Source organism: Colossoma macropomum, unplaced genomic scaffold, assembly GCF_904425465.1.
Source record: "Colossoma macropomum unplaced genomic scaffold, Colossoma_macropomum, whole genome shotgun sequence".
Classification (NCBI taxonomy): Eukaryota; Metazoa; Chordata; class Actinopteri; order Characiformes; family Serrasalmidae; genus Colossoma; species Colossoma macropomum.
The window spans coordinates 9,790,187-9,813,377 of NW_023494810.1; the positions used below are offsets into that span (position 1 = coordinate 9,790,187).

The 23,191-nt window shown below is 36.2% G+C and overlaps 1 protein-coding gene across 4 annotated transcripts; it reads right to left on the bottom strand.

Moving 5' to 3' along the window:
- On the bottom strand, nt 1–22,657 carry ssuh2.1 (ssu-2 homolog, tandem duplicate 1). 4 transcript variants are annotated; one of them, XM_036559560.1, is made up of 14 exons: nt 22,466–22,657; nt 13,045–13,149; nt 11,823–11,886; nt 11,593–11,685; nt 9,209–9,293; nt 8,948–9,077; nt 8,550–8,610; nt 6,266–6,390; nt 5,526–5,588; nt 5,069–5,148; nt 4,840–4,932; nt 3,953–4,058; nt 2,279–2,386; nt 1–1,320 (listed from the first exon to the last, which is right to left on the bottom strand). In XM_036559560.1, the coding sequence occupies exons 2-14, from the start codon at nt 13,060–13,062 to the stop codon at nt 1,186–1,188; spliced, it is 1,161 nt and encodes a 386-aa protein (XP_036415453.1). In that variant the 5' UTR covers nt 13,063–13,149; nt 22,466–22,657; the 3' UTR covers nt 1–1,185. The 4 variants fall into 4 exon arrangements, with proteins under 4 accessions (XP_036415453.1, XP_036415452.1, XP_036415454.1 ...); XM_036559559.1 differs by having other exon boundaries at nt 11,823–11,889; XM_036559561.1 differs by lacking the exons at nt 11,823–11,886; nt 13,045–13,149 and having other exon boundaries at nt 22,466–22,655.
- Between the last annotated feature and the right edge of the window lie 534 nt (nt 22,658–23,191).

Sequence of the window (23,191 nt, forward strand, 5' to 3'; positions counted from 1 at the left end):
CAACTTCACAAATTCTTGCATTTTATTTTGCATTCATTCCAGTCCTGTGGCTCCCTGGCAGGGACTTTGGTCTCAGCTTGTCCCTTACAGGCATCACTGAAATCACTGTAATAAGACACATTCACGCAACGGAACAAGGAGACGTGGGAGATAACATCGAACAGTAAAAAAATTCAATGAAGACTGAAAAAACTTCAAGGCTTTTGGTCTACGGGAACATCTCCTTAAAATGATAAGATGCCACATCCCAAAAAATCGATAAAATCATTATTTTAATTATATTAATTTGTATTATATATTCAAAGATAGAATGCAATTCTTATTTAAATGCATATAAGAGAAAATAATACAGAAATAAGAGAATACATATTTGTTAAATATACAAATATCTGTATATACCAGATACAGAGTATATAAATTATACAAACATACACACACACACACACACACACACACACACACCCCAAAATAAATCCCAAACAGCATCAATACATACACAATTGGCAAGAACAAAATAAAACTGGCAAAGAAAAAAAAAACTGTATGACATAGCTGTAATACTGTGATGCAGTTAATGAGAGTTTATTGGTTTTATAAATCTATTCTGGTTTATTATTATAGCCCCTGTGATACACAGTGTTACAGTCCTCTATAAAATCTGTTTATATAAAATACAGTATGAATAACATCACATTATAACAGAATGGCCAAAAATTAACCAAAAAGCATCAAATTTACCCCATTTCACCCCCCCCTACAGTGACAGTGATAGTAACCGGAACCAGAATCATGATGTCTCCAACACAAATAAAGCCATTTTATTGACTAATTAAAACAGTGAGCCTACTCGCATTTTTATATGTAACGTTAATGATGGAAAAGTAATAGTAAAGCTGAAAAAACATGTTTCTAGGGGATGTTTTTGCCGTACAAAGCCCTACATGTACCTTTCCACCAAAAATCCATCCATCCATCATCTAAACCGCTTATCCTTCTGGGTCGCGGTGGGGTGCTGGAGCCTATCCCAGCTGTTTTCCACCAAAAAATGGATTTTAAAAATGTTTTAAGTATTCATAACCATTTTATAACTTTCTGTGCTTCAGCATTTAGAGGCATTATGTTTACATGTTAATGTTTTGATCATACTTGGTGGAATTCCTGTCCAACATAGATATAATGTGAATGTTACAGTATAGAGCAGGAAGTCGGATATTTAGTGGTGTAAACCTTATTTTCAGTCCCATAGACAAAATAGTCATAGTCTTTCCCATTGTAGGAGTAAAAGGCATGAGTAAGAGGAACCAGCTCGATTGTCTGTCGCTGTGGAGAAAGAAAGAGAGAGAGAGAGAGAGAGAGAGAGAGAGAGAGAGAGAGAGAGAGACATGAACTCACGAATAGTTGTAATTAGTGAGAGAAATCTCTAGTTCTAATTTAAACAAGCCTGCTGTTGCTGCCCTCTTGTGGAGACAATAGCCTTTGCAACCTCCCCAATCATCAAGAATCAGGCATGTATTTTTTCAAAATCTTAGTCATTTTTTAACTTCTGCATGTTTGCATAGAAGGTATACACACAAAAAGATGATTCTTCAAGGGTTCTATAGTAAAGGCAATGGTTCTATTTGGAATCATGAGTTCTATGCTCTTTAAAATATTTTTTTGACAGTTATATATATGAGATATATAGAACCATGAACACTCAAAGAACCGTTTGCATGCTTAAACCTGTTGTTTGTATCATGAAATGATTCTTCGGATTGACAGAGAATGAGTTTTATATGGTTGTATATAGAATCTTTGAAAATGGTTCTATATAGCACAAAAAGGGTTTCTTCTATTGTTTTAATTGTGGCATTATAACAGCAGCAGAACCCTTTTTGGTGCTATATAGAACCTTTTTCAAAAAGAACCATATAAAACACATTCTCCACCAATCTGAAGAACACTTTTACCATGCAAAGAACCATCTAAGTATAAAATGTTTCCATACAGAACTATATAGCCTTTAAATAGAACTATTGCCTTACTGAAGAATCTTCGAAGAACCATCTTTTTAAGTGTGTAGCTAAGGTTGAGTCAGTTTTAAAGCCATTATAAAATATTCTATGCACCTGGTGCATTTTATTATTTCACACTGTTGTCAATTTTTGAAAAAAAGAAACTACTTGAGGCCATAATTTTTGCACAGCCATGGTAACATAAGATCATGACCTTCCTTAACTGTGGTAAAATCACTGTAATGCACAGCCAACAGCTTACTGCTTTACTGTGGGAGTTTCACCTGTTGTAAGATGCGACTGGAGGCGGAATACTTGAGCAGATGCTCCTGGGTCGCTTCTTTAGAGGCATTGCAAATCTCTTGGACAGGGAAGCCATCTACTGGATAGACCTGCAAGCACAGCTCTGCTTTTAATACTACCACATCAGTCCTGACCAACTGACCAACTGTATATGTTGACTGTAGATAATGACAATTCACATACACATATAATATATATATATATATATATATATAATATATACATTTTTTGTCGTTTTTCAGTTTTTGATATTATTTGAAAAAGCCTGTTGTCCTTTACATTGTGTGTAAATTCCATGATAAGTGGACCAAAAGAAATGACCCAAAATGACTTGGAAAAAAACGTGGTTCCATTGACTTAAATTAAAAGTTAAGCAGTTATCATTTTGGAGATATGAGGTTTTCTTCTGACAACAGCGATATATACATATACATATGTATAATCATATAAATAACTAAATAAATTAATAAATATCTTCTGCTACTATGTGATGTTTTGTACCAGTTTTATAGATAACAGATTCCATTACTTCAAGGCTATGTTAGCCTCTTAGCTCCAAAGTAAAACTAAAGAAGTGCACTTCAAACCTGCCTTGGCCAATTGACTACATTTGGGGTTAGGAGGAAAACAGTATAGATTAGATTTTTTGCTAAACTATCACTTTGTGCTTTACATGCCTTCCACAGATTCTAGATTCCACCAACTGGCAACCCAAATGTTAAATCTTCGGAGCCACAACATTTTATGTCCATTTTACCATCTTGGCTGTAAATATGTCTCAGTATGTGATAGCGTGCTATTATAGGCTAAAAAACATATTATAAACGAAAACTCAGGCTTATTTGCTTTAAGCTTTAGCTCAGCTATAGCCACTATTCCGCAAAAGTAGAATAGTTTCTTGTAAAATGTCTCTCAATGTTCGACTCCTTATGAGGCTGAAGTCAGCTTTCTCATTTGCCAACTTCTTGTTCAATTTTTTTCTATCTTAAATGGTGGCTGAGGCGCCAGAATGTAACTGCTGCGCCATTTAAGGTGGAACAGGAGAAGCTGACTTCAGCTTTGTGACTTTTTAGTGTTTGACAGTTTCTCACTGCAGATTAAACGTATCAGGAAACCAGCTGGAGTGATAAACACAAATAAGTCTTTTCGTCTCCAAATTATCGATGCTCATCTTAAATCTCTCTCTTTGCCATTTTGTTAGCTACTAGCTAGGCGAAACTGTTGTCTGTGTTGCTATGGTGACCGGCAGTCTGCGCGCCAACCTTCAGGGTTAAAGGTCGGTGAATTAGCAGTTATACATTAACTCCAGCGTTTAAGGTTGTTTACTGTTAAAACTGTGTTAAAATAATCCTCCTTTGCAGTAAATAAAGCTCTGCTGATCGTTCTACATTTACTTAAAAATCTAATTCTGCTATGGAGCCACAACACGGCAGTAAAAGAGCCGCAAGTTGCCAAACCCTGCCTTAAAGTCTCAGGTTTATTCATTACTAAGGCTTACTACTCAGTAACTGCATGGATTGCAATGCAAACTTTCTGAGTTATTCTTAGCTTATGTAAGTGTGCAAAAGTAGTAAAACTTTGGACCTGCCAGTGGGTCCTGGCCATGGCCAATAATAAACATATGTGAAGAATAAATAGACAGAATGAATGAATACCAGGAGACTTTCATCTATGAAGAACGCTTCCCCAGACACTTTCTCAAACTTCTTCATGGGGAACTCAGGCTGCCGGTCGGGTACAAACTCATACACTTGGTTCTTCCTAAGAAACACAATATGACGTAATACAATACATATGTATATACAAATCTATTATCATATAGTAAAATACCACTGTCTATACCACGTTTCAGGCTCCAGTCCTAAGGGGTCAAAACACTGCCGACTTCTGCATGCTGTCTCATTAAACACACCTGATTCAGATCATCAGCTAATTAGCAAGGTCCCCAGTTTAACACGCCTGGTCTATACAAATCTAACGATAAAGCCAAAGCATCAGTGTGTCTTTTGAAAATAAGTCATCTAACCCTTTGTCACAGCCATCAAGGCTGATAACAAAAGCATGTTGTCATTTTATATGAATTATTTCACTCATCACTCATAGCTTGTTGAAACATCTGAAGCAATTCTGTAGAAAATTAACTTTCAATCAGTCTCACATTTGTGCTTGTAACTAGAAGAGGAGATACTTTATTATGTTTTGATCAAAAGTTATTCTGTGCACAGACACAGAAAAAACATCCCTTATTTTTTTTCCCATTATTTGTCATGTTCTGACATTGGACCTGTCAGTAACAGAATGTAAATTGGTGGTTAATTCACTATGCAATTAATTCTGTAATTATGCAATTACAATCAAATTACTTTAATACTTACAATAACTGCATAAAGCAAAATTTATGTATAGTAAAATGACAATACTAACTCTAGACTTTTAAGGGTTAAACAAATATCTGGAATGCTTGTGTAATTTAAATAATCAAAACTTAAGCATTATGTTATACTAATTCTAAATCAAAAAAGTATTTAGACAGAACACTTACCATGTCACTGTGAGCTGAATGAAATGCAAGAGCTTTTTATGCCCATTACATTTGCGGCAAGTCCTATGGCCGCTACCATGACACCATGTACATCTGCATGTAGAGGGATACCAATGCTAAATTACTGGTCTCTCTGCATTAATGTGGATTAGTGAGACTGTACTGAACATTCATTATTCATCATTATGTTGCAATATATGCTTTCTTATTAGTGTTGGTAGTTACGTACACTCTTCTTCCTCCTCCATGACAGCCAGCACATCTTCTGTTGCGACCATGACCAGAACCATGACAAGAAATGCACTGCATCTAAAAGATTACAATTTTAGTCATGTAATTTGCCAGATTATATTTCTTAACCTCTTAAAATCCCAGGCTTATTACATACTAAGGTGTATTATTCAGTAACTACAGGGACTTCAACGCAAACGAAGGCTAAGCTATTCTTAGTTATAGAAGTGTGTAATAAAACTTTGGGTCTGCCCTTGGGCCCTGACCATTTAAGGGCTTGAAGAAGCACTCATGGATTTAGTATATATACTATACAGAAAAACGCTGGAGTACTTCTTTAATAACTACCTCACCACTGAACGACACTGTTGATTTTACCATATACTCTAGATGTTAGCTGGATCCAATGAGGGACAATAAGCAAAGAGTAAAACAGTATTACTTTGTATACTCACTCGTCCTCTGCCGTGGCAGTGAGTACAACGTACTCGTCCCTTTCCACGACACTGGTAACAAGGCTTAGACAGCACCAAGAATCACAGACAAGCAAAAAGAGAGCAAGAAAAAACAGAGTGAAACCCAGCTAGCATATTGTCACTGTCAGGACAAAATCTTGTATCTTCAAAACAGTAACTTTATAAGAGAAGAAAAAACCTTCTCAATTTTAAATGGAAGATAATGCAACAAGATTTTTTCCTGAATAATTTTGGTTCATTTCTATTTGTCTAATCATCGTGAAATTCTACCACAGTGTAAAGGGCATCTGATGTTTTCAAATTCTGTAAAAAAGATGAAATGTTTTGTCCAACAATATACCAATTCTACCTGGAGGAGCAGTAGTTGTTGCATATGTTTTACAGCAAAACAACATGTTTGACTGTATCAATTAAGAGACTGCCGGACAGACTACATGCCCTGAAAAGTTGACAAGGACTACAAGATGTGGACAATGTAATGGAAACACCAATAGCTATATGGATATCCTATATGAGTAATAAAGGACAGGCTATTTGATTTGAAGCTGAGAGGAGTCTTCAGAGCACATCCAGTCTTTCTTAAAAGACATGCACTTGGAGAAAATTAAAACACTGCTACAACATTATTTGTTTATCTAACCTTTCACAGTGTACAGACTGGTTAAGAAAAGATGAAATAAGAAATAATACTATTACGTCTTTATTCATAAAGGTATTACCTTTACAGATGAGGTGTGAGGCACACGCACTTTCTGAACCGTGTCAGTGAATTTGGGTGGATACTGTACTTCCACTTGCCACGGTTGGGGGATCATGCCATACTGGGGTCCGTCTACAAACTGCCCTGATGAGAGACCAAAGTAAACTTGTCAAGTTTAAATAAATGAAATGATGACCTTCATCATTGAGGCACATTTGAGTTTTGAAGTCATGTTTTCCTTTTTTAGTTTCAGTTCCTCTTCTTTATGTGATCAACTGTGATCTTTTATATTCTGCTATACCAACAGTGCAGTCATTTATTGGCATTAATTCAGTGCTGGTTTAAGTCTTAGAAGTCTAGGGTTATTACTGTCGATTTACAAAGCTATTTAAATGCATTTCCAAAATAATTACAGTTGTATTCAAATTACAATCTGAATTCTGCATTTGAGACTTTTAGTTATCGATGCTTGCTCTTATCACAAAAAAATGTGCATACTTTTCGTCAAATAAAAATCATAAAATATCTCTTCTACTTCTAAACACAAAAGTGGCATGAATTGAATATTTAGAATCCAATTGTTTCAATAAGCTAGAAGTCAGATATACTTAATATAAAATTATAACAATATGTTTTTGTTGACCAACATTGAAGTCTGTATCTAATAAAAGGCACACATACTGCTTGGTGGAAGTTTAAATGCTCTACTGTTTACTTCAGAGAAGGTCTTTAGGTAGCCATGGTCCAGTTACTGATTTGCACTTTTAGAGGACTACCCACAAACTTTAAGGTAAGTATAAGTAAAGCTGGTAGGGCCTTATTAGCAGTGAAATTGTGCTGACTTCCACTAGATTTTCATCACATTTGGGTCAATTTACCATTACAGTGTCAAATGGAGTACAATGTAAGAATAAGCTAATTCGCCTGTTACACTGAACAACATCTGTAGTTGTAACACCACTGACAAATTCACTACACTGACAATAAAATGGGCTATCGTTTAAATAATCTGAGCTTTTCTAAACTATAGTCCATTTTAACTCATTTTTATTCAAAGTCACACAGTATGTAGAAAATTACAAATATTGCATTCTTGCTTTTTTTCTTTACTCAAATTCACTTAATGTTTCAAGAGTAACACTACTGACCTTTATTTTGCAACACTTGATGCTGTCTGTATTTTAGCCAATTGATCAGTCATTTATCAGAAAAACAGTGATTTCACTAACCATGAACTTCTTTTGAGATATTCCTACATGAAGTAATTAAAAAAACTGCCTGCTACTTTTTAAATGACATTTAATGTTTCTAAAACAACACTGACAAAAAATCTGTTACAAAAAAGTTATTTTTATACAACCTATTTTTAACATACACATTTAAAAAATTTCTCTCATTTCTCTCGCTCTTTAGTCAAGTCAAGTCAAGTCAAATTTATTTGTATAGCGCTTTTTACAACTGATGTTGTCACAAAGCAGCTTCACAGAAATCCATTTAGGACAAAGTTTCAACATGAAAAGTAAATCCTCCAGGTGAGCAAGCCTGTGGCAACAGTGGCAAGGAAAAACTCCCTCAGAGCTGGGGAAGAAACCTTGGGAGGAACCTTGGGAGGCTCACAAGGGGGGACCCATCCTCCTTTGGTCAAACTACCTACAAAATTATTATACTACTAATATTAATCGTAGTAGTAGTAATAGTTAGGAGTCCACTTCAGTGTAGAGTGGGCAGCCAGTCCAAGGCAGGTGGCGGTGACTGGGGTGTGGGCAACTGGTCTGAAGCGGGTAGACGGAGAGCTCTACAGACAATCATCCAGCAGTGTCCGGCCGGTGTTACTCCCTTTAGTAAAGGGAGCTGTTCTACATAGAACCATGAACACTCAAAATACCAATTTCATGCACAAAATGTCTTTTGCATGGTCAAACGTTTCTTTTCTATGCCAGTAAACCAGTTTTCAAAGGACCGTTTTAAAAAAAGGTTCTATAAAGCACCAAAGAGTAAAAGAACCTTTTTTCAGTACTATTTAGAATCCATTTAGCTAAGATTGAGTAGAGACACTAATTACAATGTATTGTTACAATTTAAACTGACAAATAGGCCTCACAATTCACATAAAACCAATACTTCAGCATCTGTGAAGTCACTGCTGTGACAAGCTGTTTTTCATGCAAAATATGACTAAAACTACTAAATTTAAAATTCAAAAAGAAGAGGTGTCATAGTTTTTTGCTGGGTAATTTAGTTACGGCGCTAAGAATAAAACAGCAACTTTCTGTGTTTGTACACTGTTTCAGTGCTATACATACCGGTGTATGTCTCACACTCCCAGGCACTTGATCTGGACTCAGTAAAGGTTTCCAAGCGATACTAAAACAAGAAGGGAAAACTCTGTTTTCTGCACCGAAGTGGTGGAAGATATGACAAAAAAAATCACGATATTTCAAGAAAACTTCACAATACATGATACGTCACAGCATTTAGCTTCTCAATCGCTTTACACTAAATCAACTTAACCATGACTAATTCTGCACCGCTTGTAATGAATCATGCTTCAGTCAGCGTTCTAGAAATATTGATGATATCCAATATATGGTCACAATAAATATTATCATCCACCCTAGTGCACCGTATCTGGCCAAGGCAAAACAGCATAACAACATCATTGTACATTTAATAAGACAAAACATGGAGGGAGAAGATTTACACGATATACTGTAAATGGCTTCAGATCCTTGAAGACCAGGTTTTGAGCTGGCTTGCTGCTGTATGTCCACTTTTTCCCCACAAACTTGAGCAAAGCCTCCCTGGCCACATCTTCAGACACCTGAGGCACCCTGCAGGACCAATAACAATATAGACAGAGCTTTGTAATACATGACACACTGCAAATGGTACACTGCGTCATTAGAACGTAAACTGTGTAATCAATTTCACTGTATATGATGTGTATAAAATTAAGTAGTACATCACTTTAGGGACGGACGCATTCCTGTCATTTTCAGGATGGGGGACAAAGTCAGGAGGAGGAGGGCAGATCTGATCTGTGCAATCTGTTGGTCAAGCAAGAAGGGTAAAAACTCTTTAATACTGTAATTCAGTAAAACTGTAAAACTCTGTAAAACTGTAATACAGTTCTCTTTTCTCTTCCTTTCTTTGTAGAACTGTCTTAATGTTGTAGGCATCTTTATTTACTCTTTTGCTTACGTTTACAATCAAAAGCTTGCAACATACTGAATAGGTCTGTAGTGTAGGTAACAATTCTGTCTCAACCATTATTAAGTCAATGAAATTAAGAATAATGAATGAGTCTGATAAGTATGCTTATTGCAACAGTGCTACAGTTAATGGTAAAAAGCGATGGTTCAGCCAAAAATCAAAATTGCAGTTTTCTCTCTGTCATGCAATCGTCTGGCCTTAACTCGCATGGGGACTCCATTTCCCAGAATCCCCTGGGAGATCTTTAAGTCCTCAACCTTATCGCTCAACCAATCATTCTATTGATCTGAATCACCTGTGTGACTTGTCATACGACTCCTTTAGTTCAGTATTTAAGCCCGGGCTTTAGCTTAGTATAGCTGCGAGGTATTGCTTCTCTTGTAGAACTACTGAGCGGTTCTCCTTTGTGTTTTTGGTTGCCCTTGTTGTGTATTGGACTCTTTTCTGTTTTTTTGATCGTTGCCCTTTGTCTTTGCCCTTCTGGTTATGTTTGCCCTCTTTTGCCTTTTTGCTGTTTTGGATTTGACCCACGCATGCATGATTTTTGCCAGTCGTTTTATTATTAAAGCTTCATCTGTGGATTTCACAGCGAACGTCTGACTGTTTCTGTCCTGTTACACCCTTAGCTGGTGTTGATGATCAGTCAAAATATGTTTGTATGTTGTATGTCTATAGTTTGCTTCTTTGGTTTTGCACTGTAGGAAGCTAACAAGTAATGCAAACTTAAACAACCATGGCTAAATCACTGCTCATTTGTCTCAAATTGTATGGGATTTTAAGTGATCTCAAATACTGTCTTATGTGGCTTCTGACACTGCATTACATTTTAGATTTTTATCTATAAAATACAGCATATATTGCATAGCTAAAACAGTAGCAGCAGCCACCTTGAAGCCTGACTATTATCTGTACTTTTCTCCAATTTTATCAGTAACAGCATGTTGTACAACCATTACTCATAAGCCACATTAGCCTCAAACCTCCTGTGCAAACCTAAAGAAGTAAACGTCAGACACCAAACATAGCTGGTCTACTATACTTGGAATAGGAGGAAAATATGAAAATCTGATTTTTGGACAACACTTGCTTTAAAAGGCCTACATCCTACATTTTTCCTGTATTTTATTTTTTCCTTTAATGTCCACTTATTAGGGGTGTAATGATTTGAAACTGTGACTGAAACTACAATACAAATATCCATGGAAGACACTGTTGTTCATTTCTATTTTTACTATTTCACCCAATAGAAATATTTTAGATTAACTTCAGTTGTTAAATTTCTTCTTAAAATTCTTATTAAAAGTAAAGCATCCAGAATAATACACCACTGATAATCTAGAGGTTTACTTAAGCATCCAGAATGGTTTTATTTGAAAAAATATACATAAATAAACTATACTGTGATACATACTGAAACTGTCAGTACCCCTAATTATACCGTGATATAAATTTTTGCCCATACTGCCCACTACACGTAAATCATGATATTATTATTATATTTATTGACTTATTTTTGTTCACATAGTTAATTTAAGTGAAGTTAACTTACCATGTTCTGTAGTGTAGGTATTTGAAATTGTTGGTGATTTAATAAAACCTAGAACCGATTTTTGTTACTGTCCCACCCACTTAAAAAAAAAAAAAACATTTTCCCACCTCTCTTTTTCCCTGACAATTACAGTCCGTTTTATTTGCTGTGCTTTAAAGGGGAAAATTCTGCACAATTCAATCATTTAGATATAAACAAAGCGATTAAGTGGTTTGATATGAAATGGATTACTGTAGAGAAATTTACAGACTCAGATTTTGACAGAAACCAGGGGTCGTCATGTTGGCTGAATAGAAACGATTAATTCAAAATTGTTTTTGAAGCTCAATTTGCAGTTATGGACTGTATTGATTGAGGGCTGAATGGTACGTTTTGAAACTTTAATGATGTTTATATATTTCTTTTTAATCCTTAAAATTTCTTTCAAATTTATTTCACATAAGCAAAGGAAAAAGAAAGGAAGGTTTGGTGCTTCACAGCAAAAGAACCAGGCTGAGGTTTTGTCAACAACGTACTTTATTGAAAGATTCTAGTACAGAATGTATAATATATAGAAAAAATCATTAGAAAAAAAAACTCCCCACCTCCTAGATGGTCCTCATAGCCTGATACACTGTCCAACCAGCCAGGAGGGGGTGCTGAAGGACCCTCCTCTGGAATGCTGGGATCAAATGCACCTGTAGAAAAGAGAAAGAAGCTGTAATCGCCGCAAACTGCTCAGAGCTCCTTTACTACAGTACATCTTCATACTGCTCCAGCTGCTGGTTAACCTGAGCCAGATAATCAGTAATGTATTATTGATCACCTGACTTACAAGTATTCAGAGATGGAATGAAACAACCATGTGGAATAGCCAGGGAGGAGTGGGTTGATAACCTCTGCTTTTAGGGGCAAACAATAACACACATCATTAATACCAACTTTGGAATTACAGTTTGAAAATGTGGTGTTTGGAATTGGTGTTTTCAATAATATAAAACCCATCTGGCTGCAGATGCATGTATAAAGTGAGTCTAATATGATGCCAGTACTCTGGGGCCCTGAATAGCATCCTTCTTGGGGGGATGTAGGAAGGACCCCACCCATCTCAATAATATCACTTTGTTTGTAAGAAGGAAAAAGATCTAATTAATACAAACGACTTCAGCTTTGTGACTTTTTAGTGTTTGACAGTTTCTCATTGCAGATTAAACGTATCAGGAAACCAGCTGAAGTGATTATAAACGCAATTAAGTCTATTCCTCTCTAAATTATCGACGTTTGTCTTAAATCTTTCTCTTTACTGTTTCGTTAGCTACTAGTTAGGCGAGACTGTTGTCTGCGTTGCTATGGTGGCCTATGGTGACCAAATCATAAGGCAAATTATTCAGTAACTGCATTAAATAAATGTACATTTTTATCTTATTTATTTATTTATTTTTTGTAAAAGTTCCCCTCAAATTAACAGGAAATGTGTTTTATGATCAAACACATATTGCTATATGCTTACAATTTACTGCTGAAAGCCACAAATCTTAGACGCTCTTTGTTATTTTTTATAAAAATAATTTTTACAGAGCAGATCACTGAAGAGACGCCGTCTGTTTATAGTTTATAGCCCAGATTTGTGGAAAATGGGTCGACTTTCAGTAGACAAAAAAATTGTGAGTTCAGCTTCTTTTATTATAAGGGTTTAAAATTACATTACCCATCTATTTGACTGGAGAGAAGACAGTTACAGCTCTCATATGACACCGAACTTTTGAATGTAGCTTATAAAATATGAAAGTTATGAAGAATATGACAAAGTGTGTTTTTGAACCACCGGTGGTCTCATAGAGGTGAAAAGGTTAATTAACTATGCATCTTTGTGTTTGTCTGTTTGTTTGGTCGATTGTCTGTTATAGTACTGAAAATGCTTCATAAAAACATGTTCATGCTTGACGGTGTCTTATTTAGAACATCTAAAAGTATGTTACATAAACATAATCATTGCATGTTTTCTTAATTTTCAAGGCTTAAGTGACACAATGACTGTATAATATGACAAAACACACCACAAACCGAATCCTCATCGATGTGAGTTGAATATGATCCACACAAACAGAAAAAAAATATGAGAGGAGCTTCCAGAGTGGAAGAGGGTGGGCCAGGAAGGGTCACTGTAAAGAAAAACAAGCCTTCTGGAATGCAAGATAGTGAGGAGCGGACAAGACTGAAGAGGAAAAACACAGTAAAAAAACAACTTTTTGAAAACAAAAAGGACTGAAAAAGCAAAAGCTAAACTTTGGTCAAGGGAAAAATAAAATTTAAAAAACAAAATTGTTACATTGTTTTGGCTCCATGGCAAACCAATCCAGTTTTATTTGTCCTTTCTTTCCATGAAAAGCCATTCTTCTACAGAAGGCTTGCTTAGCAATCAGTCCATGGCGCCTATTCATGAGGTTGCTTTCCCAGTGCCCCCTTTAAAGCCCCAGCATACAAAATTATAAATACAGTATTTCTCACCCTTAGCTTCAGCAAACAATGCTGCTAACAAGGGTGTATAAATAGTAGCACAAATGGGTTTCCTCCAGAGATTATACTTAAGATTGATATTTCAGCTAAGGCAGAAGAATGGGGAGAGTTAAGCATGGTGGCTAAAGAAACAATGCACTCAAAATACATCACTATACGCAGAGCTGGGCGGCTAGGCAAACAGTATAAAGGCATTTTTTAGGCTTAACTGGCAGTGGAGATCCATCACTGCTGTATGTTGACATTTTTACAGGAAAAGGGGAAGGTCTAAAAGGAACAGTTCAATGTTTTTCAGTTTTCAAAGCTTTTTTCTAATTTGAGACATGTTTTTCTGACATTTGATAAGCTGGACAAGACAAGGTAGAGCCACATTTAAAAAACTACCAAAAATACAAACATAAAAATTTGTATTCAACTTTTCACACAATGTACTGCAACAAATCCAGCACTAATTAGGCTCTCTTTGCAGTCATGCAGCTGGGAAGTGTTTTAAAATACTGACAATGTCCACAATATTCTCAGAAAAGCATGTCGCTGCTGTCAAAACAAAACCTCGTATCTACAATATCATAACTTTACAGGAGAAAGAAAAAACATACTTTACTTCAATGTAAGTCTATGGAACTAGACTTTTTTTCTAAGAAATTTCAAGACATTTCTTTTGCGTGCACGTACACAAAATGTAAAGGGCAACTGGCATTTTCACATTATGCCAAAAACTGAAAAATGACAAAAATGGAGATTGGTCACATTGCCCAACTCTAGTTTGAACAAAAATGTACCAAACCTTTTAAATATTGATTATTTAATTGTGATGATTAGTTCTTCTCAATTTTGATAAATTTGATAAATAAATCAAAGTGCATCAAAATGGATTCAACATATTTTTTTGGTCCAAAGAAAGTCAGACCTGGGGTTTCAACTGCTGCTTTTTATACTGAAGAAACAAAGTTCATATATGCTAACTGCAGGCTATATGGCTGAATGGATATATGTGACACAATAAATATAACAATTTTACAGCAATTACGGCAATTTTTCATTAAAATCATTTAGATTTTTTAATGCCTGTATGTTTTACGTTACATACAGCTCAACACTAAATCTTACAGGCTTGCATGGACCACAGAGTGAGATAAAACAAGATATATATATATATATATATATATATATATATATATATATATATATATATATATATACACACATATATGGCTATCATGATAAACTATCCAATATGCTTTTCTGAATATATTATGTATATTCTTAGTACTTGTAGAACACTGACCAACTGTGTTTCATTATAAAAAAGGACAAAATTACAAACTTAGCCCTGACTGGATTTTAGCTGGATTTAGTGCAACACAGTATGTAAAATATTGAATAAAAATCATTGTATTCACAGTTTTTGATAGTATTTTTGAAAAAGCAGCACTCCTGGTTCTTTTTCTCAATTCCAACTGATCAGATGTCTGAAAAAATAAATATTATGACATATTGTGTATCATGAAAGAATCACAATATTATCTTTTTTGCCATATTGTCCAACTCTATTTCAAGGGTTATCTGATAACGGTTCTATATAGACCTATGAACGCTCAAAGAACCATCTGCATTCTATACTTACAACCCTGATGCTGTAACAATCACAGAACCCTTTTGATGGTTCTATACAGACATCCTACTCAATCTGACGAAACATTTCACCATGCAAAAAAAATGTAAGCATGCAAATGGTTCTATGCACACTCTTAAAGAAAACTCTTCAAGGGTTCTTTAGTAAAGAAAAAGTTCTGTAAAGAACCATGAACACTCAAAGAACTCTTTGCAGGACTGGAGGGTTTTTTGCATTGTGAAAGGGTTTTTCAAACTGATGGATAATGTGGTGTAGATGTTTCTATATATAACAGCACCCAAAACTCTATATATACAGCACCCAAAAGCGTTCTTCGATTGTTACAAGCTTGACATCTTAACAATAGAAGAACACTTTTGGGCGTTATATAGAACCCTTTTCAAAAAAGTTCTATAAAGAACCATTTACAACACATTCTGAAGAACACTTTCATGATGCAAAGAACCCTTTAATAATGCAAAGGTTCTCTGAGTGTTCATGGTTCTTTATAGAACCATTTTCTTTATTAAAGAACCCTTGAAGAACCATCTCTTTTAGGAGTGTACTAAAGCAGCAATATTCTAAGTTTCCTTCTTATGAAAAGACCTGCAAAAGAAGAGAACACACTCAATCTTATTGCTCTCCTGGGACCATTTTATTGCTCTATGCTCATTTAAATGTTTACTTTCCTCCCTCTCAGAGGGAGGAACACAATCATATTCACACAATAACCTGAGAATATGACTGTACAAACTATAGTTGGTTTGTGGTTTAAGATTAATCTGAACCCCAAACAAAAGCCCTGCATATTAGTGTTTGTATAATTCTCTTATTAATCCTGTCTTTCTTGCTCATCACTTGCACAATATGGAACTGTGTTGTCTACGACTACACACAAAGCACTAATACAAACATTGCACTGATTTTTCAGAATTTCTGCAAAATTAAATGGATAAGATGTGAACAAAGTCATTCAGAGTGGTTTGATGTAAAATGCTCTATTTTAGAGAAACAGAATCACAATTGTTCAGATGTCGGAAGCTTTCAACACCTCTGAAAGCTACATCACAGAAAGTTATTACATGAAATGCTTATGAATACACTGCCTAATGTCTGAGATATTGTTTTATGATAGTGTTGAGATAAACTTTTTGGACTAAAACATTGTTTTATTCACTTTATTCACTGTTTTTATGTACATTTTAGATTTAATACTATTTCACCATTAACAACGTTTTGTGTAGCCAATAAAATGGCAGTATTTCTGTTGTAGGCATGGCAACCTCTGGTTCCTATCACCAACTCTCACAAAAATCTGAGTCCTCTACAATGAACTATTCCACATCAATCTACTCTGAATGACTTTGTTTACATCTTAACAATTGAATTATGCTCAAATTTTGAACAATCGGTGGAATTCCCCTTTAAGTGTTATACTCTGGGTGTAAGGAGAATTGTACTGGAGTTATAGCTAGGGTGCACCACTCTAAAGGGAAAACCTACTACCCGGAGATCAATTCATCTCAGATAGTGTTATTTGTGCAGACTATGTGGCACTACAACTTAACAATGGACTAAATAACACATAAACGTGGACCCCTGAGAACAAGTACTTATTCAATACAGCCTGGTACCTAACATATTGCTACAATGACGTGCACAGCAAAAACAGCACCTATGACTGAGAGAAAAGGTCCAGCGCCTTCATAAACAATCAGGGATAAAGGCTAAGATCTAAAAGGGACCACGTGCTGGACATGTCATTTGAAATCTAAGTAAACAACCATGTTAAAGTACAACAACTGACCACTGCAGTCCACCTCCTTGTATCTACACTCATTGTCCATTTTATCTGCTCCACTTACTATATAGGTGCACTTTGTAGTTCTACAATTACAGACTGTAGTCCATCTGTTTCTCTGCATACTTTTTTACCCTGGTCTTCAATGGTCAGGACCCCCACAGGAGCACCACAGAGCATGTGTTATCTGGGTGGTGGTGGTGTGTTAGTGTGTGTTGTGCTGGTACAAGTGGATCAGACACAGCAGTGCTGCTGGAGTTTTTAAACACTGTGTCCACTCACTGTCCACTCTCTTATACACTCCCATCTTGCTGGTCCATCTTGTAGATGTGAAGTCAGAGACGATAGCTCATCTGCTGCTGCACAGTTTGTGTTAGTGATCCTCTAGATCTTCATCAGTGGTCACAGGGCACTGCCCACAGGATGCTGTTGGCTGGATATTTTTGGTTCTCAGTCCAGCAGTGACACTGAGGTGTTTAAAAACTGCAGCAGCACTGCTGGACTGAGAACCAAAAATATCCAGCCAACAGCGTCCTGTAGGCAGTGCCCTGTGACCACTGATGAAGATCTAAAGGATCACTAACACAAACTGTGCAGCAGATCCACTCATACCAGCACAAAACACACAAACACACCACCACCACATCAGTGTTACTGCAGTGCTGAGAACGATCCACCACCCATACCTGACCTGGTCCTGTGGGGGTCCTGACTATTGAAGAACAGGGTAATGAAGTATGCAGAGAAACAGATGGACTACAGTCTGTAATTGTAGAACTACAAAGTGCACCTATATAGTAAGTGGAGCTGATAAAACTGACAGTGTGTAGATACAGCTAAATGTACTGTAATAAAGTGGCAGGTCAGGGTGTTCATTAACTTTATTATATTACCAGCCAGTGACAGTGCATGACTTGCTGTTAAAGCACCATATTTCAGGAATAAATTTCAGATTATCCAATCAGATAATGAAAGCTGTGTCCTTCAACTTCTCACTTTCCACCATCCATTTTTACAGACATAGGGTGTTTCTAAAAATCAGGCTGACATCACAAAAACTTAAACAGTCTCTAGAAATAGCACATGAGCACACACAATTGAAATGTACACGAGAGATCCAGCACACGAGGGACACTCACTTGCCTCAATATTAGGACTGTTTATTAAGCAAGGCCTCATCTTAGTCACTCACTCTATTCTCCAGGGCTGCAGAAAGTGCAACTGTAAATCTTGTATGTCTGATACAGTTAAAGTGAATTTAATTCCATAGTGTTGCTAATAGTACTTTTAACAAATTCTACACAATTTCCCCTTCTAAAAAGGACAAAATGGACAAAATTCAGGTTTTAAGATGGCTACTACTCCTTTTTTGAATAGCAATGTGACATACCTTTGTCCATTTTTATAGATAACAGTATGACACAGTGTCAGAAACCACATAAGTAAGTCTGTTTTGAGATTACTTAAGTTAGTCCCTGGAGCATACACCTGCTCATTCAACCTTTCTTTCTAAATAAGGGGTATTAACAGGGAATTTGGCCCCTTTGCTGTAGTAACAAGCTCTACATTTCTGGTAAAGCTTTATACCAGATGTTAGAACACTGCTGTGTAAGATCAGGTACTGATGTTGGATGATCAGCTCTGAATCACTCCAGCTCATACCAAAGGCACTGAATGGAGCTCATTCACTCCAGAAAACGCAGTTCCACTGCTCCAGCCCGGTGATGCTTGGTATTGGGCATGTGCAGCCAGTCTAGATCAAGACCAAAGACAAAGTTCCTGGGTACTTTTAGAAACATATAGAAACATATAGTGACATTCGAACTAACACAATAATTAAGGGAAATGTTGGAAAAATAAATGTTCAAAAACCTTTGGTTTAGTTACATAGCAATAGGTAGTTATATACTATACTAGCTAGTAGGGCTGATTTGCGGAACATATCTAATTGTGATTTCTCTGAATAATCTTGTGACTGCAATGTAAATTGTGATTATTATCTATAAGGCGTAAGGTTCAGGCCTGTTTTTTTTTTGGCCAAGAAGTTCAGAATATCCACTTTTCCTGGCTTGAGGCCTGACCCCTGAATGCAGTGTGCCAGACTACCAATAAGTTGTGGTTGTGATGTCACAACACATGGAGGTTTGGTTGCCTCTGATTGGTTTACCTTATCTACAGGCATGTCACAAGCTCTGTGTTCGTAGGTTCAATTTCCCCCACTTAAAACTTAGAATAATGTTTTTGAAAAACGCTCTTAAATTGTGATTTTCATTTAAAACGAAGATAATACTTTTTTAGTCCACACACACACACACACACACACACATTTTCATACGTTTTGGTATTATATTATTCTTACATCATACTCCATAACAGTGTGTTTCGTTACATGTAGAGCAGCTTAGATGAACCTACTTTGACTTATAATTAGGAAATGTTTTCTTAAATTAAGATGAATTGTACTGCAATTGATACATTTCTTTCTTTCTTGCTTTCTTTCTCTGTTCTTTTTTCTTTTGTATGTTGGACAATTTTGACGTTTTAAAAAATGACATGCGATATAGAAGGCTGTGAAATGCTACTACTAATAATGACCATGGTAATAGTAAAAGTTATAATAATACGAGTGTTATACGAGCTGGCCGTATTTGTCTTGTGTGTTTTCCTATTAATTAACGATTAACGATTAATCTCTCAAGCCTACTAGCTTGTAATATTAAAATAATAACTACTAATTTACTAAAAAGTAAAGCAAAAAGCATATTTAACACTGAGAAACTGAAATTATATAACAACAGCATAGAGTACCTTTATATTCTTTCTCACTCCTTATTACAACTGCAAATTCTGTCCAATAATAAAATTAACCCAAATAATCCTGTACACATTGTGTGACATCAAAACCAAGGAAAATCAAATCAAAAAGTCAGAAGTGCAGATCTGTGTGTACAAGCAATTCATTACACAACTAATAACGAAATTAATGATGTAATCATGAGTTCACCTTACTATTCACTGAATCTTGCTTTTTTAAACCTTTAAACAGTATAGCAAAATGACTTGCTACAATCATGTTGTGCAATGCCAAAGAACCTTAGGGAGATTAATGGAATTTGGCCGTTCCCTGAAAGAAACTAAGCCAACGCTAGCCAACAATGCTCCAGCCAAAAGGGCCGTGTTACTGAACTTAGCATGGCCCTGTATAATGTCAATAAGATTTCTGTTTGTTGGACCTGCTGTTTCCACTCACTTTCCAATCCTACAGTCATTTATGCCCTATTTGTTTGCTAGCATATGATCTGGAATGTGTTTTAAATACCACTCATCATAAAATATCTGTACAGAACAAAGTCAGATTTGTAAACACAGTGAGTCTATTATTTACATAAAGGACTGAGGAAGGCCTGAAGCAGTCTGAGTAAGCCCAAGTTCTCCATAAACAGTATGGATGTAATTTGTGTAGTGTGTCAGTCCATATTTATCTTAAGAAAAAGGCCATAGGCTTGCATACGCTTCCTCGGAAGAGCAGTAGCAAATTAATATGCTGATGGCGTTCATGTCGGCGCACTCAATGCTCCATTGTAATGGCCTTTTGCTTACAGTTTATCTATGCTCATGTGATAACCTTATTACGGTGTTTATCTGCCATGCAGGAATGTCACAAGATACATTGTCATCTATAAAAGCATTGGAAAAAATTTGAAAGGGCTGCTTTACAGTCAGTATGACATTAACCCATCCTTTACAAGTAAGGAAGTCTGGACTTGTTTTTTTTCCAGTAATCAAAATTATGTGCATATCTCTGCTGTCAGACAAAACCTTGTATCTCCATTTTTATCATTTTTTCAGTTTTTGACATAATTTGAAAATGCCTATTGTCCTTTACATTGTGTGTAAATTTCATTATCAATGGACTGAAAGACATAAAGCCCAATATTACTTAGAAAAAAGTCTGGTTCCACTGACTTACATTTAAAGTAAAGTTACTATCAAAGTAAAGTTACCATGAGTTTTTTTTCTGACGACAGCAATATCTTTAGAATAGTGATAATATAGTAGTTTAGAATAGTGATAATGGTAATGTGAACGGTAGAACCTCAAACTGGGTTGATATCAGTCTGGCCTTGCATCTAGAGCTCTGATCCGAGAGTCTGAACCTCCAACTTGTTGCATTAGCTCCATTCCCATCTCTCATTTTTTTGTGATAAACCTGGCTCTTTCACATTCCTCCATCACCAGAACAATTCTGAATCCATACACCCGCCCTCAAACACATTTGGCAGCCGGAAATTGATATTGTGGATGGTTCAAAGGCCTCTACAGCACAAGGGAGAATTACACTGTCCAAAAGTGTCCAGATGCCCCATCCAATTAGTGAACTCAGCAGCAAAAGTGGAATAATGAAAGTACGTTCTCTGGAGTGAATGTTAAAAATATGTAGTCACTCAAGTTTAAAATGTGAGCTATCATCAGTAAAGCTTAACACCACTGACAAAATTACTAGAACTGAAGCTTTTCTAATAAGACCATCTACTGCCACTTTAGAGTCAAAGTCACACCGTATGTAGAAAATGACTAATATTGCATTCATGTTGTTATCAGAAACCTAAAAAGAGATTTCACAACCGTGGATATATGTATACAATTTTAGAATAGGACAATACTTAATTTCAATGCATTTTAAAGCATATTTACAATTTAAACTGAAAAATTATTATTTCTCAAAAAAAGCACTACTTCAGCATCTGTCAGCATCTGTGAAGTCACAGCTGACACACTAAAAATCATTAAAATAAAAATTCAAAAAGAAGAATTATGATTTATGATTTTTGTGACGCAAAACACACATACATCAACCTCCTGAGGTTTGTTCTTATTTTAAGCTCATTTTCATGGCTTCAAAGCTGTGGGACAACATTTGCCACCACACTGGCAGAATAACCAACCTCTGGGATAAGTTGTAGTAAAGTTTGTGGAGCAACGACACTGCGTCACTCTCTGGAGTGATGGAGCTCTGACACCTTTAGGATGAGTTTGGAGTGTCCAGAACTAATCATCCAACATCAGTACCTGACCTCACTAAGGCTCTTGTGGCTGAATGCAATCAAATCCTCACAGCAATGTTCCAATACCTAGTGTAAAGCCTTCCCAGAAGAGTAGAGGCTGTTACTGCAGCAAAGGAGGAGAAAGTCACTATTAATAAGAGAATTAAATTGACCTTCATAAGCTGCTTATCTCTCCTCTAAGTTACTCTAAAACATCTAAAAATGGTTCAAGTTCAGCTTCTTTCACCGGGGTCAGCCAGGTAAGTTAAAACTTCAGCTTTACTGTCGACAGGCGACGTCTTTTTTTATGAAAAAAACGAAGCTGAAGTCAGCTTTTTATTCGAATTTACCGTTCCACCTTAAATGGTGCAGCAGTAACTGCCGCGTTTAAGGTGGAACGGAAAATTCGAATAAGAAGCCAGCGGATAAGAGGAGGATTTTAGCTTCGTATGATAAAAGCGGTGTATTTTGGCAGTAACCGCTGAATTACTGTGACTTACCGATATCTTCGTCTTTCTCCTCCATGTCTGGTGAGGAATATGCAGTTAAGCTCCAGCTCGAACAGTCCGCGTGAGCTCCTCGAGCCTAGACGAGCTTTTAACGGAGCAGTAAGTTTTATCTACACAACCTGAGAGCCTCACAAACCACGCCCACCGCCGCTCCTCTCGATCCTCAGTGATTTATTTACTAACATTAACTAATAAGAAGAGAAGATTCTGGGCGTGGAGATGGTGTAATGTGGGCGGGGCCTGAAAACGCCACCATCAGTAACCCACCCCAAAATAAATAACTCTATTTCTTAAAGGGCAATTCCACCAATCTTTCAAAACTTTGCATAATTCAGTCGTAAACAAAGTCATTCAGAGTGGTTTGATGTGAAATGGTTCGTTGTAGAGACTCTTTACAGTGGTGGTGAGAGGAACCAGGGCCCCAGCGGTCACAATGTCTACAACACAAACATAGCCATTTTATTTACTATTTAAAACCACCAGAGAACCTACACGTGTCTTTTAAGGGTTTAGATGTAATATTTATGATGGTAAAGTAGTGGAAAACTGAAACAATAAGGGTCTTTGGGACTATTTTGCCTTACAACGTCCTGCATGTATCCCTTCGCCATTAATAGATTAAAATGGATTAATAAGATGTTTTAGGCCTAAACATGATCACAAAACTATTGTAAAACAATGTATCTGACAGGAGGCAGCATATTCATAACCATTGCC

Excerpts from the sequence above, each read along its gene's own strand:
- ssuh2.1 (XM_036559559.1), bottom strand. Across the intron at positions 6,391-8,549 it reads GGAGTGTGAGACATACACCG|GGCAGTTTGTAGACGGACCC; the intron begins GTATGTATAGCA and ends GTCTCTCATCAG. Across the intron at positions 5,149-5,525 it reads ACTGCCACGGCAGAGGACGA|ATGCAGTGCATTTCTTGTCA; the intron begins GTGAGTATACAA and ends GTAATCTTTTAG.